A 19,410-nucleotide genomic window follows, 5' to 3' on the forward strand; every position below is an offset into this window, starting at 1 on the left:
CTGATCTTTGCTATCTATTGGGTGTTTTACATCCCTGGGTAAGTTATCAAAATTTTTTGTTTCAGCATTGCGCATCACTTTTTGTACTAACTCGACATTAATGTGGAGTATTGAATGTCATTTTTCCTTCCAGTATTGTAATTATCTGCATCATTGTTCCTTTTGAACTGCGGTGGATTATTTACGACAAATCTCAGGTTGGAATAAATATACTGTGAAGCAGTAGCCAGATGCCCAACTCTTCAAACAGATGTCTGCTAGATGATGATGGGTGTGCTCTTCATATTACTCTTGCAGCACATTTTTGAGAAATGAATGTCTTTAATAAAAGATGAGTTACTCTAGAACATTATTTCATATAACATTATTGAATGACAGTATTTAGAATATGTGAGCTTACTGGTTTAGGTTCTCATCAATGCAAACAATGAATTTGGAAGTTTCCACCCTATTTATTATTTGCTTACCTTGTGTTACACTTATCATTGGCGTTGTACTACTAGATGTGCAAAACAGAACATGTTGTGTTTTTTAAAGTTGACGGTGACACCATTTGCAGAATACCAGTCAATGATAGTTTTGAGAACATTGTTTACTATTTCTTCTGTTTCTGTATGTATGCTTGAACTGAGTACAGTGATAGTGTCACTCGCGTAAAGAACTAATTCTGGTTGTTTATTAGACAGAAGATCATGTACATGTATGAGGAGCAATAGGGCTTTTGGAAACCTCATACATGATTGCTCTACAGTCGGAATAATGGCTCTGGACTACATTGGTTGAATTACTAAGTACAACTTTCTGTATTCCTTTGGTCAGATATGGCATTAAACACTGGTTAGCTATACCATCAATCCCAGTAAACTTCAGTTTATCCTGGAGAAATTATGATTCATAGAGTCAAATGCCTTAGATATGTTGCATGAAATACCAGTTGCCACCATGTCATGGTTTAATGTTTGTAAAATTTGATGAGTGAACATGTAAATGGCATTGTGAGTAGGATAATTCTTCTGAAACACAAACTGTGATTTGATGAGAATATTATTGTTGCTCAGGTGAGATAATATTCTAAAATACATCATATTTTCAAAAATGTCAGCAGTGAAACAGGACAGCAGTTATTGACATCTCTCCTTTCATCTTTCTTTTAAGGGCTTTGCTAATGACATATTTCAGTCTCTGGAAAACTACCTCACGTTAGTCATGCGTTACATATTTCAGCTAAGACAGGGCTTAGTGTATGGAAACAAATCCTTAGTACTCTATTGGAAACACCATCAAAACCAGATGAGATATTATTTTTGATAGAATATATATTTCTTAATTTCAGAAGGAGAAGTTGGTGATAAATCCATTTGACTGAACTCTATGAGAGATGCTTTTATAAGATGCTGCCATTATTCTTCTGTACTGGTTGTCCCTCTACTTTCTACTATATTTAAGGAATTAGTTAATTTGTGGTAAGGTCCTATGGGACGAAACTGCTAAGATTATCCTCACACACACCCGAGGGAAGACTTGAACCTCCATCAGGGGTAGCTGCGCAAACTGTGATGAGGTGCCTTAGGCTGCACGGCTACCACGCACGGCAAGGAATGATTATTAAATATGTTTGCTAATGATAAATCATTATTTATAGCCCTTCCTTGCAGTTCAAAAGTGATTTTATCCTGTTCTGTGGCTGGTTGTCCTGTCTCTTGTTTCACTATGTTCAATATAGCCTTAATTCTTCTTTTTGGAATTCTGATTCCTGACATGAAAAAGAAATAAAATGATCATATGGCATTTATTGGCCAGGATATCCACTTTTGGGGTTCAACTGCCATATTGCTTTTACTTGATGCCACTCAGGCGACTTGCATATCAGTGATGATGAAAATTATTCCTGGAATAATAAACATGTTCCTTGACTTTGTTAATAATTTTTCTTAACAATTTTGACTAGTTTTTGAAGTGTGCAACTACTGCATGATGTCTACCTCTTCTTCCCAACTGAGAGATTACCTTATTGTTTCCCAAGGTGCTTGAATCCTGGTAATGAACCATGGTTTTTTAATGTCCTTTCTGATTAGATTTTGTGGAGAACTATTTTCAAATTATGATGCAAATTTAATGTGGAATAGATTAAATTTTATGTTAGCATTGGGTTTATTGGAAATTGCACCTCAGATCATCTCTTGTGAACTGTTCCTAAAAATATTTGTCATGAAGACATTAATTAGTCTGATTTCCACTGCCAGGTATCCATACTATGCATCGTGATTAAGGACAGCATTTGTTACTATGCAAATAGTTACTTTCTTGCTTTGAGCTTTACCAATGAAAACATCAGTTAGTTTCCTACTGTTTTTATCCATTTGTGTTGGAAAGTTAATTACTGAGAGCAAATTGTAGGATCCAAGTACAGTTACCAGATCATTTTTCCTTTAAAATCCCTTAGAAAACTTTCACTGAATTCACTACAGACTATTAACTGCTTGCTGTTGTCTGATAGATAGCATAATATAGAATATAGCCTTATAAAAAGCTCAAAATTTCCCAGTATTTATCTGTACACAGTTAGAATTAAAACTGAACTATTTCTCAGTAGTAATTCACAAGCACACATGTCTGTGCTGAGCACTACAAAATCAACTAATGTCAATGATTTTGAACTTTTGTTCTGTCTTAATATACACTATGTGATCAAAAGTATCAGGACATCTCCCAAAATGTACGTTTTTCGTATCAGCTGCATTGTACTGCCACCTACTGCCAGGTACTCCATATCAGTGACCTCAGTAGTCATTGGACATCGTAAAAGAGCAGAATGGGGCACTCTGCAGAAACCACGGACTTCAAATGTGGTCAGGTGATTGGATGTCACTTGTGTCATATGTCTGTATGTGAGATTTCCACACTCCAAAACATCCCTAGGTCCACTGTTTCCAATGTGATAGTGAAGTGGAAACATGAAGTGACATGTACAACACAGAAGTGTACAGGCTGACCTCAGATATGTGAATCTGAGTACATTGTTCTTGGCAATGAATGTTCATCAGAGGTGAAGGGATTGTCAGGAGTGGCCCCAGGGAAGTGTGATATGACCACTCTTATTTTCTCTTTATATGACCTGACCGGCATGTGATATAATATGAGAGAGAGAGAGAGAGAGAGAGAGAGAGAGTGTTGAGTGACTGTAGAACGATGCAAGATGACTTAGACAGAATGTCTAGTTGGTGAAATGAATGACAGCTTGCTCCAAATGCAGAAAAATGTAAGTTAATGCAGATGAGCAGGCAAAACAACCCCGCAACATTCAAATATAGCATTAGTTGTGTCCTGCTTGATAATCATATTGATTAAATATCTAGATGTAACATTGTAAAGCAAAATCAAATGGAACTTCAGGTTGTTAGTAGGGAAGGCAAATATCTGACTTCGTTCTATTGAGAGAACTTTGGGAAAGTATACCTCATCTATAAAGAAGACAGCATATAGAATGCTAGTGTGACCCATTCTTGAGTACTGCTCATTGTTTTGGGAACTCCCCCAGGTAGGATTAATGGAAGACACTGAAGCAATTCAGAGGCATGCGTCTAGATTTGTTACCAATAGGCATTCATGAACTGGGATGCAAATCCTTATGATGGAATTTGGCAGTGATGCTCCTTTTGTGAGACACTATTGCTGGAATTATAGAGCTGACATCTGAGGCTGACTGCAGAGTGATCCTATTGCCACCAGTGTCTATTTCTCATAAGGACCAGGAAGATAAGATGAGAGAAATCAGGGCTCATACATAGACTTAAAGGCAGTCGTTTATCCATCTCTTTATTTGCGAGATGAATGGAAATGACTAACATTGGCACAGGGTACCCTCTGCCATGCACCATATCATGGTTTGCAGAGTATTTACATAGATAATGATGATAGGCAATCCACAAGCCCCTTGATATGTTGTAATGGGAAAGAATGAATACGTGTTTGAGCATGACCTGTGGATCTAAAGTCTGCACAAAGTCAGATTTTCCTGTTCGATTTCTGAGTGATAACTGGAGGAGATGCCCATTGGCATGTAGAAATGGGTTCAAAATACTGATTTGTTCATGAATGGCATGAGGTACTGGATGTGCATGGTAAAATTTTTGGTTGAGGATTGTCTTTGACACAATGTACTCTTGAGAATTTGTTGTATGTTAAGAGTGTGTCATCAAACAAATATCCATATGTTCCAACAGTTGCAGAATGCTGGCATAGGAAAATTTAGTATTGGTAGTGTGTACATTGTGTTGATTATCCAACCACAAGAAGTCAAATTCAAACATGCAAAAAATATTGAGAGTCGAATGTATTAAATAGCACTAATGTAATTGTATTTCTTTTTTATTTTGCTTGCAAAGTGTTTATGCCTAAAATAGAGATACTTTTGTCATTGTACTTCATAAGATGCAGATGTGATTTCTGAGCTTTGGGGTGTTCGAGTTGCTCATATGTGTTTTGATTAAGTAATGTGACTGAAGCGCTAGTGTGTAACAGAATTGGTACATTTTTATTAAAAATGTGTAACAATGTAGGCTGTTTATGGTTACTCCTCTGAATGTAATTCTCAGTTGTGACTTTTGGAAGACAGGTTTCATTTGATTTGTGAGTGACTAAGCATTTTACTGTTTATCTGTCTGAAGAGAGTTGATTTAAGTGAGCAAAACTGTGCACTGTATGTGTAGCCTTGTGATTCTTCAACTTGTCTGTGGTTCCTTTAATTATTGCCAGAACAAGCAGGTGAGGGTTCAGAACGTGAAATAATGTGGATTTCCATTTTCTCAAATCTGTGTTTGTGTGCAACAGAATTTACTTCGTTATTTCTTTTCTAGGCAACTTGTGTTTGTCCTGATCTATGACTATATTGGCATGTCACTTGGTGGGAAAAAAAGTGTTTGTGGTCATGTGTGACATAGCACTTAACATAATGCTTCATGTAAACTAGCAGGACAACTGATGGGGGTACATCGTGTACCACTTAAACTGCTGCTTGCAGCTGTTGTCAACATGTGCCATCCAGGGCTGTGCTCCCTTAGAACTGTCCACAGTCAGCATCACAACAGCAGTCATATTAAAGTCTAGTTCCACAAAGTCATGGACTTGCTCAGATTCAATCACTTTTAGTACAGCAGTGTGACCAGGCTTGTGAAGTTTTAAAATCTCAGCAAATATGCTGTTCTTAATCAGGTTCTGCATAATTGCATCATGAAGCTTCAGTACTCAAACACTGGATAAACACATTCTGTCCACATTGAGATTCATGTACAGTAAGAATGATAGTAGCTCTTTTCACAGCTATTTTATAGTAAATGGATCATTACCTGTAACAAACTGATTGAGACCATTCATTAAAAAAAGGAGAGAGGAAAAGAATTCATTGTGTTGAAGGCATTATTAACCACAGGTTAAGCAGAGGGAGAGTAATAATTGTATGTTTGTTTAGAATGTCACTGCAAATATTTAATATTGAAAATTTGTCTTCATCACAAAAACCCCACATGTTCTACTGGAAAAGTGTGACTTGTACATCAATTCACATGGAACTAGTTTCAGACAGGCCAGTTATTTATTTTTTACATAATTATTGGCACATCTCAGGAAAATATTATTTTCATTGGTCTAATGAATGAAAAAAACTGTCTGAATGTATCTATTTTTTAATATTAAGACAACAGGAGCTCGTTTGTAGCCATTGCTGCAAGGTGCAGTTTGTCAGTTGTGGTAAGAATCTAACATTAAATGACATAAAAAACACAGAGGGTGCAATGCAAGCACTGAAAAAATGTGGTGCAGAGCAAGAAATTCTTTACATTAAGTTTGGTAAATTCTGGTGATACTCTGGAATGCCATATTCATTTGATTATGGACTGGGAAGCACTTTCTCTTTTTGATTATCAGCTGTGATTGAAATTATTTGTATTTGTATGATCTGTGTTTAATTTTTAAGTGTCTTATCACCTGGCCACTTATTTAACTAAAATCAGAGTTGATTTTATGTCAGAAGTACAAAATGAAAGTATGCCAGAGAAGACAGGCATACAAGGCGAATCAGATTTATTTTCTGTTGAAAGATTAAAAACAAGTGTGGAAGTAAAGGAAATATGTGCAGATATCTGATTGAAGACTCTGGTATGCCTAAGAAGTGAGGAAAGCTTTCAAGTTATGATTTTCAGAGAGCTGTGCCATGACATAAATGTCTTATATATCTTTGTGTTTGTAGTAATAGTACCCAGATGTGTCTGGTGGTATTATAATCATTACTAGATAGATGGGGCTGGAATATGGAAAAGACAATAACCGAACAATCTGTGATACAGTACTACATAATGCTGCTGAAAATTATATAAATTGATAAAAAATAAGGGTTCTTCACAGAATTTGCAAAGAAAAGCACTAATCTAAAACACTAATATAAAAAGGGAGATGATGATAGGATTTATGTTTAGATGTCACGGAATAACTTGCATGGTACTAGACAGATTGGCAGAGGATAAAAACTGTAGGGGAAGACAGATTGGAGTACATCCAACAAGTAATCGAGGATGTTGTGCATCAGTACTACTGTGACTAGAGGAACCCACCATAAGTCTCTCTCTGATGATACAGTCAAAATGTGTCAGGGTAACAGAAGGGTAAAAATAAATGGGCACCTATTTTGGCATGGGTGCCAACACGCAACAGCTTCCGTGGAAATACTCAAAGTTTAGACATGACTTCATCAGGCTACTAGCACAGTGGGCAACCAGGTGCATTGTTGGCACAGGGGCTGAGAGCACAGTTTTAAAAAATTTTTGTCACATGTTTCAATATGTTTATTTTTCTTTTGTTGTTGCAAAATTATGTCACATCAGTATCTTCAGTGCCATTGTGATATATAATGGAGTTAATGGGAAAAGAAATTTAGATTTCCAAATCTTATTAAAAATAGATTTTATCATCGCAGTTGACACAGATTAACACCTTCCAGAAAACGGCTAGGAACAGTTTTCGTTTGTCTGCAGGAAGGTCATGACAAATTGGTTGTCAAGTATATTAATATTTAAGCCAATTAATGGAAGTAGATCTGAATGTGTGCACAACAGCCACAAGCCTGAGAAAGCTGATAAAGGAAACCTGTAATCAGTTTGTGGATAAAGTTTTGCAAAATTACGTAAAAATGGAGCCATTTCTGTAAATTATTGGCTTGTGTGGTGGAAGAAAGGCCCCTTCTTATATGGTGGACTTCTTCTCAATGAAGTTGGGATACTGGCATGTTCATTAAAATTAATTCCACCCAGGTTTATGGCATTAGGTGAACACTGCAATGTATAATTTTACTCACATGTGATGAATTACATTCGCCGATTATAGATATGCCCTACTCTCATCCCACAGCAAAGAGAAATCACAAATAGAAGTGATGGAATTAAAATTACATCTTAATCCCTAATCAGTTGCGGGCTCCAGCTTTTGAGAAAATGCTTTGATATGCATAGTTTACCACGAAATTATCGCCAGATCGTGAGGTTTTTTCCTATTACTATTCACACAAAAAATTATGGTTGTGGTATATATACATTCGCAAGTTGCTCATGGTGCTCCAAATTTTTATGCTTTTAATGTTTTTTATGAAGCACTACTTCTCATGAAGCATAAAAGTAAGATACAAAGCAAAAATTTCAGTAATGCCATTATATTTTGTGATGTCACAAAAAATATTGGCGTGATGTGTTTTCGTGACAAATGAAAGAAAAACAAAACATCCAAACTGATTCGCACACACAGTGCAAAATTTCGAAACTGTACTTTTAGTCTCCGTGTACCACCTCACTTGGTGTTACGATGCATGAGTGGACTGAAGAAGTTGCATTGAAAGTTAGATCATCATTTTCTCAAAAACTATTGAGTGTTGGTACCTAAGCCAAAAAAAGTGGCCCACTATTTTCACCCTTCCTTCATCATGGCAGTTGTCAACTATATCAGAAAGCAACCCATGGTGGGTCCCCTTGTGACGTGAAGAGGTTGACACAGGAGTGGAAGTCATGGTAGGCTATATCAAACTAGTCCGAAGTGTTCCTCCTCCACATGCAAAAAAATTCAAATGTCAATGTTACACATGTCAAATAGGAACTGTAAATGGATTCTAGTTGATTTTTGTGTTTGTTTTGTAGTTCATAGAGGATTCAAATGAAGCAGTATCAAGAACAAGCCTCAAAACTTGTAGATAACACATGCACTTTTTGAGAATCTTGTGCTATAGGTCCACTTGTACAGGATGTTGTAAGAAGAGTGTGACATTATAATATGTATTCCAGTTTTCATTCCATAAAATTACTAGGGTGGTAAAATGGGAGAGATTAGATGTGAATTTTAAAATTTTCCCAGCGAATTGAATGTTCAAACAAATTCCGGGCTTGCAGCCGGTCGTCGTTCAATACTTCGCACGATATTTCAACTGGGCACCCATCTAAAGACAGGGTGCCCATCTAAAGACAGTATTCAGCGAAAATGGGTATTCCATCCGGCAGATTAACAGGGCACTAACAGTTAAAACTAAGAAGCAGGAAGTGAATAAAGAGGAGAACATGCCGGAACAATCTTTAGCTTTTCTTCCTTTCGTTGGCAACCCTTCGTTTAAAATAGCAAGAATCCTCCGAAAGTTTCAGGTAAAAGTGGTTTTCCGGCCACCATCAAAGATTGCGGACCTTGTGGGATCAGTTAAGGACAATCTGTTACTACGAAAGGCCGGAATTTACAAGATACCGTGCCAATGTGGTATGGCTTACATAGGTCAAACCACACACACCGTGAAAGAACGCTGCACTGAACATCAAAGTTACACCCGCCTTTTGCAGCCAAGCAAGTCCGCTATTGCTGAACATTGTATTTCTACTGGACATTCAATGGAGAATGAGAAAACAATGATTTTGTCCACAGCAATGTCTTTCTGGGACTCCATTATTAAAGAATCCGTAGAAATATGACTGGCGGAAAATCTGTTAAACCGTGACAGCGGCTACCAGCTGGACAGTGCATGGAATCCCATCGTCTCTACGATTTGCTCAAATCGAAGACGACAGAGTGCGTCAACGGCCGTGGCAAACAGCAACGCAGAGGGCGACTGAGTTCCGCTATTCCACCAGCGAGGGCGCTGCCGGCGGGCAGTGTTTGTTCATCAAGTTTTCGACGCATGTGCAGAATAGTTACAGTACGCTATATATTGCATGGTGGGGGACGTTTTCGCCAGTCTGCGACGGCTCACCGGGAGAGATTAGATGTCATACGGATGCTTTGACACTTGTTTTTCGCCATTTCCATGGTTCCATGCCTGAACTACATAAATGTTTCTGAAATCTCTGGATGTTTCTACAATTGTCTTTGTGTTGCAGGAAAGTGGGAAATGACAGTTGTAATGGTACCAAAAATATCCTCTGCCACATCCTGTTAAGTTCTTTGTATAGCATAGATGTAGAAATTGAAGAAACTGGAGATTAATAGGTAGGATTGTGGACTGTAAATCACATATTTACTATGAGCCATATTTGGGAAAAGTTCCGGGTGTTTAAGGAACCCATTTTTTTTTTTTTCAGTATTTCTTAATATGGGACAGTAGTCACAGTCAAAGGCTGCACAACAGTCTGAAGGACTGGTGGAAACCAAGAAAGATGCTGGGCATACTCAGGAGATGGACAGGCACAAGAACCTAGGTAGAAAAGCCAGAGAGATATTTAGTATATTTAAAACATTGAAGAGTCCAATGGTGAGTGTGTAGAATGACCATCCAGTGGGGCCCAGTGCCACGCTGATGGTCAAGTGAAATATTTCATTAAGCTTCAAATATACATCACGCCATTAGCATGATGAGGCACACATGTCCTATTCTGTTGACTCAAGCTGGCTATAGCCCAAAGGGAACAGGATTCTGCCCTGTCAAAGAGATGCATACATACACATCCTGCATCGCTGACATCACACTGAATGACATCCAGCAGTTTGACAGTGCACTAAGGCCATGATGTCACTGGTGCTCTGCTCTTCTGCCATCTCTGCATTCCACTGTGGAACTGCCTCACCCAGTGACTCAGGATCAGCTCATATGCATCACTGACACAAACAAAGACTGCCGTGCATGATATGTTACCCACTGCCCCCTGACAGGAGTCTGGTGACAGCAGGACAGACAGCAAGTCAGCAATGCTGTGACAAGAACTCCCATAAGGAGACTAGTACAGAGGGCAGCTGGCTCAAACTGGTCTCGAACCCATGGTTGCAGCTGGTGGTGCCCAGTCGTCTTGTCATGTAGCATGGTCCTGGTATTGTAGAGGTGCTGCTGTTCTCTGAATGAAATTACCTCAAAATTCACAGCTATTTATGCAGATCCAAGGCACATTTCATGCATTATTAGCCAGCCCAGGTTACCTAACTCACAACATGGGGTCTTGCTGTGGTGTGGTCACACTGTCCTGCCTGCTCTGGATATTACTGTTGTGTGGTGCAGGTTTCACCAAGCTTGGCTAGCACAGCTCCAAAACCTTCTGTGTATATGTTGTTAAAACCAATATGTTGTGACACTGCAGTTACTGGCTGGCAGCAGGTATCACAATGCTGCACAGTGGCTTTCTCACAAATTCCTAAAAGTTTAATTTAATACTAGGTAGTGACAATACATGACCCTCTCCCTAGGGGAGTACCAGCCCCTCAGGTCCTGCTCCAGTCCAGTTCCTCACCATGACTATCAGCATTGATTTACAATATAGACATACTACCACAATTGTCGTCTGGCCCCGTTAGCTGAGTGGTCAGCGTGACGGAATGTCAATCCTAAGGTCCCGGGTTCAATTCCTGGCTGGGTCAGAGATTTTCTCCACTCAGGGACTGGGTGTTGTGTTGTCCTAATCATCATCATTTCATCCCCATTGACGCACAGGTTGCCGAAGTGACGATAAATCAAAAGACCTGCACCAGGCGAACAGTCTACCCGACGGGAGGCCTTAGCCACACGACATTTCATTTTACCACAATTGTATCAGTGTAGCAATTTTAAACACTTTACATTTACTACATAAAACTCTGCTTCCTTGCAAATCCTGCCCCCCACCCCCTCCATACCTCATTACTGGCCACCAACAGAAATTAATGCTTCCCTTCTGGCTGCCCACTTTTTTTAGTTTATTCATCCTCCTAGACTGGCCTACACCTGGTAACTTCCACCCTAGGCACGCACTGTGTATCCTGTATGTGGAAATATATTTCTTTCTTTGTCCAGATTTCCTGTTATATCATTTAATGCCAGACCTGAGTGCCCACAAATCGATCCTGACTACCTCAGAAGCCAGACACCATAGTCTTCATCCCCCCACACATGTACATCTTGTCCTTGCAACAACATTTCCTCCTGTGCTTTCCAGCAAACAGACTCCCAAAACTATCCTCATGAGTAACCCATGTATAGCACTGCCATTCACGGCATTTCAACCAGAAGTCTCACTTATTCTTCTCCCTGTAGATCTCACAACAGGCTGAATTCCACTTGAAATGCATGGTTTTCCACTAATTATGCTCTCCAAAAACAAATTCCCCCTGCCTGGTGGCACTGTATCATGTGAATTAAGCCTTAATGTTATTGCTCATGATTTAACTGGATTGTCTTGTACAACAGATGCTCCTCATGACAGATCAACATTGACACTCCTCATGTGCCTCAGACATCAGATGTACTATAAACAGCTCACTGCAGATGTCAGCTGCTTGTCCTGCAAGGTTTGACCCAGTGTTTGTGCTCATGTTACATTCTGAACTCCTGGCAGTCTTCAATAGGTTCAGCCCTGTCGACTTATCATTCACTCAACGAACTTGTCTCTTCTTCATTTTCCTCCATGCTTCCTGCTTCCAGGAAAGTATGTGTGCCTGTAATGTTTCTGCCACATCATCTGCAACATAACTAACAAGAACTTCTTGTGTATTGCCTGTAGGATCTCAAACAATAACATTGTCTGCAGTTCCACTCTGCACAATACAAAAATCACTGGCACATGCATTTTCCTCCACATGTGGTTCAGGTTCTCTGGCTTCAGTACAGCATTTAATACCAACCAACAGTGCAGATACTACTGTATTTAAATCATACATATTACTGTCCCCACACTTAATCACTTCATTCCTGCCTACACTCATTTCTGCCACCTCTGATTCCACAGTTCCAGTGGATATTGGAGCTGGTACTTCTGCATTACTTTCCTTTCCTTTTGTGTCAGAATTCTATGCCTCACATAACTCTCTGGGAACATGTATTATGTCGCCATCTACAACTAAATTAATCTTCCCACTCAATAGATTGTCAGCTCATCCATGACATTCTTTCCCCTGCTCCTCTACCTTTCAGGTCCCCCCTCCCACCCCTCTGCTTCTTCTCTTTCCCTTTCTTTCATTTTCCTCATAATCAACATATTCATCACTTTTTGAGACCCATTTTCAACCAACCATTCATCATGCTCTCTCCACAACTTCTTTCTATACTCCAGAGTTTCATGATAAGCTATTTCCTTCTTCTAAGAGTCAAGTGCTTCTAATCTCTTAGACAACTCCACCTTCTCCAATCATAACTTATCTACTTCATCTCTTAAAATTCTCAGTTTCTCCTGTGTTCTAACCCCTGACGAATTGAAAACTCTGCTCCCTGTGCTTCTGACCACAGCATGATTACCTCTTATTTATTGTACAAGCACAAATGGGAAGAGAAATATTTAAACACATTACTGTCCAGTACTTCCCACTACTTTACATGGTTAAATATCGAGTTATATTCTTTACACTGCACAAAAAAATCCAATTATGAGAACAATTAATTGTAACACTATCTTATTACTCCTTACTATATTTAATCAATCTTGATTGAGTGGCTGCTCATAACTACTACACATCAAAATGATGACTAAACTTAGCTTCACCTCCTGAATCACTATTCATGGTTCACAACAGGTTTAGTACTAGACAATGAACCACTCATCTTGCTTGTGATGCTCATATTGCACACGCCAACCTGGTGAAAACTAACACATATATTTATACCACCTCAAAATATCATGTGTGTTCATCTGAAACATATTGAACTTACATGCACAAATCTGGCCGTAGCAGAATCTACTGACTTGCCAAGACCTCACAGTCAAACAAAACAAAACAAAAGACTGCACTCACCACACCATGTGTCAGCAAAAATGCACCTCCCCAGTAGTCAAGTCATATTTTTGATCAATGGATGGCAGTTGTAGGCACTGTCTGGTATCACCAAACATCATCATAATGAGCTCAAACATCCCAATCCCTGCACTACTTAAGAGCCACTGAGGTGAGTGTGTGGAATGTTGGGCAGGTTGTTGAGAGAAATATTTTATTAGACTTCAAATATACATCGCATTGTTAGCAAGGTGGGGCAGACAATGCCCCACTCTGGTGACCTGACTGGTAATAGCTTACAGGAGGTTGGCTACCATCCTAGTGAGGAAATTCATGCATACATGCCCTGCATTTCCAACATAAGGCCGAGCAGCAGTCAACAGTCTGGCAGTGGGCCAATCAGTAATGCTCTGCTGCTTCTGCTGTCACTTCATTGTATTGCAGAACAGCTGCACTCAGTGATTCAGGTTCACATCCATTGCAGATGTGTGTGAAGACTGCCATGCATGACACATGACCCATTGCCCCTGCAGGAGTCTGCTGACAGTAGGCACTGATGGTGGTGTTACTGCATTCTGAATGAATCTGTCTCAAAATTCACAGCTATTTATGTGGCTCTGAGGTGCATTTGTTTCATTATTAGCCAGCCCCTGGTCACTTAGCTCACAGCATGAGTCTTTCCCAGGTGCTGTGAAATCATCCTTCCTGCACGTGCCATTACCACTGCACAGTGAAGAATTCATCAAGCATGGATAGTCCAGCTTGTGATCGTTTTGCATTTGTATTCTTATATCCTGTATGTCGCCACACTACACTTACCAGCCAATGGTGGCTAATGCAACACTTCATGGTGGCATTCTTCGAAATTCCTACAAGTTTCACTTACAACTAGATTTTGACACTACAATACGTGACACTACAATACATAGAGGTTTGTGACAAGGTTCTGCTTTTTGCCAAGAGTGTTCAACACAGTACATGGAAAATTAACAGAAATAGTCAAGGTGTCAACTTGAGTGAGAGATTCTGTGTGTGGGTAAATGGCATAAGGTCACAACCATAGCAAAGTCCAAAGCTGAGGTGTTGACATGTGGTAAGTTCATAGCCTACCATGCAAGTGAAGTTTGCCTGGAGAGCAACACTAAGAAAACAGACGTGGTGGTTCTTTCTTGAGGAGTGGTGCATGTTTGGAATTTGTTATTTACTAGCCTAGAGAAGTTTTCAACAAGTTATAGATGAATGTAAAGCAATGCATCATTAGTACATCGAGAATATTGTGAAAGTGTGAAAAATATTGTGAATTTGTGCACCATCTCCATCAATGTTAAAATTGAGACGTTACCAGTGTCGATTTGGAGAACAGCGTTCTCGCAGATCATAAGGTAGATGATGAGAAATTTTATTTCTGCAGCTCAAAATCTGTGGGTTATTTGGTCCAGCACAGAAATCTGTGATGTCTGGACAGAAGAAAAAACCAAGAAGTCTGAAAATTATGTGACAACATATTGTTAGAAGAAACGCATCTCTCATGCCAGAACACACTCCAGAGACAGCTGTGAGCATGCCAGTGCATTAACTTGATAAACCCAGCAGCAATAAACAGGCAGGCAAGGTCATTAAATATCTAGGACAAGGTGGTATGTGGGTGGATAGAAGAGAGCACAACACTATGACTGTAGCCAAACTGTGAAATTGGCAGTTGAAGGTAGAGGTCATTAAATACCTTGAAGTATGCTGCATCAGAGAAAACACTGTCTGATTCTCTGTAAAGATTGTAGTGCAGTGGAGCACAGGGTGAAATCAGGAGACTGTATGTTGATAAAATAGCTGCTCATCAAATTAAATTTTTAAAATTCCTGAGTGTATAAGTGATAAGAATCTCTGAAAATTTGAATAAAATTCATTAAAAATAAATATTGATAATGTGGAATATGTACACAAGTGTATCAGCAGTTTAATTTGAAAGATTGTTTCCTTTTTTTTAGCTTCTTGGCGATCCATTGGGAATCTCTTGGCCCACTGATTATATCAAGGAGGATCCCAAACTTAATTTAGAAGTGGATGAAACCGAGAATATTGTAAGCATTCACTTTTCTGATTTTGCATGTTGTTAATTGTTCAGTTTAAAGGTTATATTGTAGTGTAATAGGAACAGACTGTGAGTTTTAACACTGTTATTAATTTTCCAGTATTCTTGTACTACTCCACTTGATTTGCATTATCATCTATTATTTACTGATTGTTCTGAACAGCATTTGAGCAGGACTTGTAACAGTATGTTTAATTCTTTTTTCAGTGAAGCTTCTTTATATCAAGCATTTACTTAATGCACAAGTGAGATGGATGCTCTAAATTCATGTGCAGTACAAATGTAAAACCTGTTAGTATAGGTCATTTAAGGAATATTTCCCTTTTCAATAAGTTTTGATTAATACAATGCAGAAGAATCCATTCAACTTTTATCATTTTCAGTGAATTTGTGGCAAAAATTTTCACAGGTGGGAGATCTATTAAAAGTGATAATATTTGTATGTGATACATCACACTTTATAAACTGGTCTCAGTCTATTTATAATGTGGATACTTCTGTGGTAAGTACTGACTTACATAAATATTTGTCAGTCACAGAAAAACTCACAGGGTTGGACTTCTGGTAAATGATTCTGCACATGTGTGGCGTCAGTATTGGAATCTTGCAGGGCCAAACAAGAAGAATTATCTTCTTGGTGTGTACTGTGACTTTGATAAAGGATTTGCATGTTTAAAGCATGAAATTGTACTTGGTAAACTAAAATTTGTGATATTAATGTTTTTCCTGTTGCACAATAGAAAACAGATGGTCAGATTGATAAACTTCTCACAGGAGTAAAACCAAAGTAATATTGGGCATTATAAAGCAGAGAACTGCACAAGGTTAGGCACTGGACCCACTCTTGTTCACAATGTTCACAAATAAAATTTACAATGGCTGTAAAGTACCCTTAAGACACAGAAGTGTCTGGTGATTGTGCAAGCATACCAGTCAAGAGGCCAAACTTCATAATGGTAGGCATAGCCCATGTGATATATAATAGAGTGCAGCTGACTGTCATGGGAAAATTGGTTCCTACTTCGCATTTACTCTTTCAGCACAACCATTTATTTTTCAGGCTTTATTTTGTTGTGTATTCATGGCATAGTCACCTCTCTGTTGTGTTATGTGATTTTGTTGATTGTAATGGAAGTTTTATGTTACTTTGGCATTAGTGAGGAAGAAAGTGGTAAAAACAGCTCCCTCATCATCTAGTGAATGAAATTAAATGGTTAAATGGTTTGATGTTGGGATCAAGGAGTTTCATTGACTTTCACAATTTTTGTATGATTAGGAACTGCAATTTTCAGTTGTTTGAATTTCTCAGAAGTTTTGGTGACATTGTGCATAAATACATATGTGCTTCTAGCTGGAAGACTGTGTTCCACAGTAAAGTTCCAACTGTTATGTGTGATGGTGAGTTTGCTCAAAAGTTGGAACATGGAAGTGGATTTGTAAGGGCACATGATTTGAAGGTCATAAAATCAGTTTTAGAAATATTGTTTTTTGAAATATTGCTTATGGCTGTGTAAGTGTGTGCCATCCTGTTGTTGCTCAGCAAAATGGAATCACCAGACTGTTTATGGTTGGTATTTGTTATGTAGAGAAATTTGTTCTGTTATGCTGAATATATAGGTAATTTAGATGTGTACATATTTTCCATAAGATTAAAACATCTTTGGGAATGATTAAGTATCATTAACTGGAAGTGGATGGAAGAAAGTTGGTGATCAAGATTAGCAGGTTCTTGAAAAGAAGTCAGTGCACTGATTATGAATGAAGGTAAGAAGAATAATACAAGGACATTGCAGTAGGCAATTGAAAAACATGGTGACTGTGGGAATGTTTATATTAAGATAAATGGGCAGTTATGAGGATCAAGGAGAGGACACTTACAGTTGAATACACTACTGGCCATTAAAATTGCTACACCATGAAGGTGACACGCTACAGATGCAAAAATTAACCGACAGGAAGAAGATGCTGTGATATGCAAATGATTAGCTTTTCAGAGCAATCACACAAGGTTGGTGCTGGTGGCGACACCTACAATGTGGTGACATGAGGAAAGTTTCCAACCGATTTCTCATACACAAACAGCAGTTGACCGGCGTTGCCTGGTGAAACGTTGCTGTGATGCCTTGTGTAAGGAGGAGAAATGCATACCATCAAGTTTCTGACTTTGATAAAGGTCTGATTGTAGCCTATTGTGATTGCAGTTTATCGTATCACGACATTGCTGCTCGCGTTGGTCAAGATCCAATGACTGTTAGCAGAATATGGAGTCAGTGGGTTCAGGAGGGTAATACGGAACACTGTGCTGGATCCGAGTGGCCTCATAGCAGTCGAGATGACAGGCACCTTATCAGCATGGCTGTAATGGATTGTGCAGCCACGTCTCGATCCCTGAGTCAACAGATGGGGACGTTTGCAAGACAACAACCATCTGCACGAACAGTTCGACGATGTTTGCAGCAGCATGGACTATCAGCTCGGAGACCGTGGCTACGGTTACCCTTGACGCTGCATCACAGACAGGAGTGCCTGCAGTGGTGTACTCAATGATGAATCTGGGTGCACGAATGGCAAAACATCATTTTTTTGGATGAATCCAGGTTCTGTTTACAGCATCATGATGGTCACATCAGTGTTTGGCGACATCGCGGTGAACGCACATTGGCACATTGGAAGCGTGTATTTGTCATCACCATACTGGCGTATCTCCTGGTGTGATGATATGGGATGCCGTTGGTTATGCGTCTCGGTCACCTCTTGTTCGCATTGACGGCACTTTGAACAGTGGACGTTACATTTCAGATGTGTTACGACGCGTGGCTCTACCCTTCATTCGATCCCTGCGAAACCCTACATTTCAGCAGGATAATGCTCGAGTGTATGTTGCAGGTCCTGTACGGGCCTTTCTGGATACAGAAAATGTTCGACTGCTACCCTGGCCAGCACATTCTCCAGATCTCTCACCAATTGAAAACGTCTGGTCAATGTTGGCCGAGCAACTGGCTTGTCACAATATGCCAGTCACTACTCTTGATGAACTGTGGTATCATGTTGAAGCTGCATGGGCAGCTGTACCTGTACACGCCATCCAAGCTTTGTTTGACTCAATGCCCAGGTGTATGAAGGCCATAATAATGGTCAGAGGTGGTTGTTCTGGGTACTGATTTCTCAGGACCTATGCACCCAAATTGCGTGAGAATGTAATCACATGTCAGTTCTAGTATAATATATTTGTCCAATGAATACCCGTTTATCATCTGCATTTCTTCTTGGTGTAGCAATTCTAATGGCCGGTAGTGTACTACAACTAATTTTAGAAGAAGTTGACTTGTAGTAAGAAGTTTTGGAAATACATGGAACTGTTCCCTCTGTGTGGGCAGGATGCCAAGCACAGGGTGTGGGTTGTGACAAGCCTGAAGCCGTCAGTGAGGCAGTGTTGGGTGAAAATGTATTTGTTAGGGTTTATACAATGGAAATAACTTACCAGTGGTGTTGCTCAGTGGCAGTGGAGTGGCATGCGTGGTCAGGAAGTAGGAAACACACCACTCAGTGAGGGTAGCATCAAGTAGGATGCCATCCCAGTTGTCTGCAGGCATTGCCTGTATAGTTGAGACACTAACAGCCTAGTGGGTTATTCACCCAAAGCACCCGTATTGACTTTGTAGCTCATGTCCTTGTCAGCAGCCAACACCTCCAGACGGAATGACAGTAGCCACATAGAAGTATGCCATAGCCTCCCACCAAGAGACAGCCAGAACTCCAGTAGCTGCTCACAGGTACAACAAGGTAGCAACATGAGTGCACCTCTCCCTGAAGGTATGAAATCATTAGCTCACAAGTCACCCTTGATTGAACCCTAGTAAATTGTTGATTGTAGGTGCATAAATCTTCATATCAATGACAACAAGCAGCACAGCAGGGAAGTGCATCAGGTTGGCAAGCTGGTGTCTCGAAGTTGAAGTCATCAGGTGAACAATAGGAATTACATCATATATTAACTTTGAAGTAGGTTCACTGCAAACTTACAAGGCTGCCATACTAACTGATGACTAATTAACGGTTACTAAATGTCTCAGCTTCAGAAATCCAAGTATTTACACTGGTTATCTTATGCCTATGACATTATTGAGTAGTAATCATAAGCA

General features: G+C 39.5%; 1 protein-coding gene across 1 annotated transcript in view; it reads left to right on the forward strand.

Annotated features, from left to right (window-relative positions):
• Positions 1-19,410, forward strand: part of LOC124553747 — a 167,090-nt gene that overhangs the window by 100,712 nt on the left and 46,968 nt on the right. The window contains exon 5 of the mRNA XM_047127682.1: positions 15,165-15,257. Coding sequence (XP_046983638.1) covers positions 15,165-15,257 — 93 coding nt within the window. The remainder of the gene's footprint in view (positions 1-15,164; positions 15,258-19,410) is intronic.

This window comes from Schistocerca americana, chromosome 11 (assembly GCF_021461395.2).
Source record: "Schistocerca americana isolate TAMUIC-IGC-003095 chromosome 11, iqSchAmer2.1, whole genome shotgun sequence".
In the NCBI taxonomy this organism is placed as follows: Eukaryota; Metazoa; Arthropoda; class Insecta; order Orthoptera; family Acrididae; genus Schistocerca; species Schistocerca americana.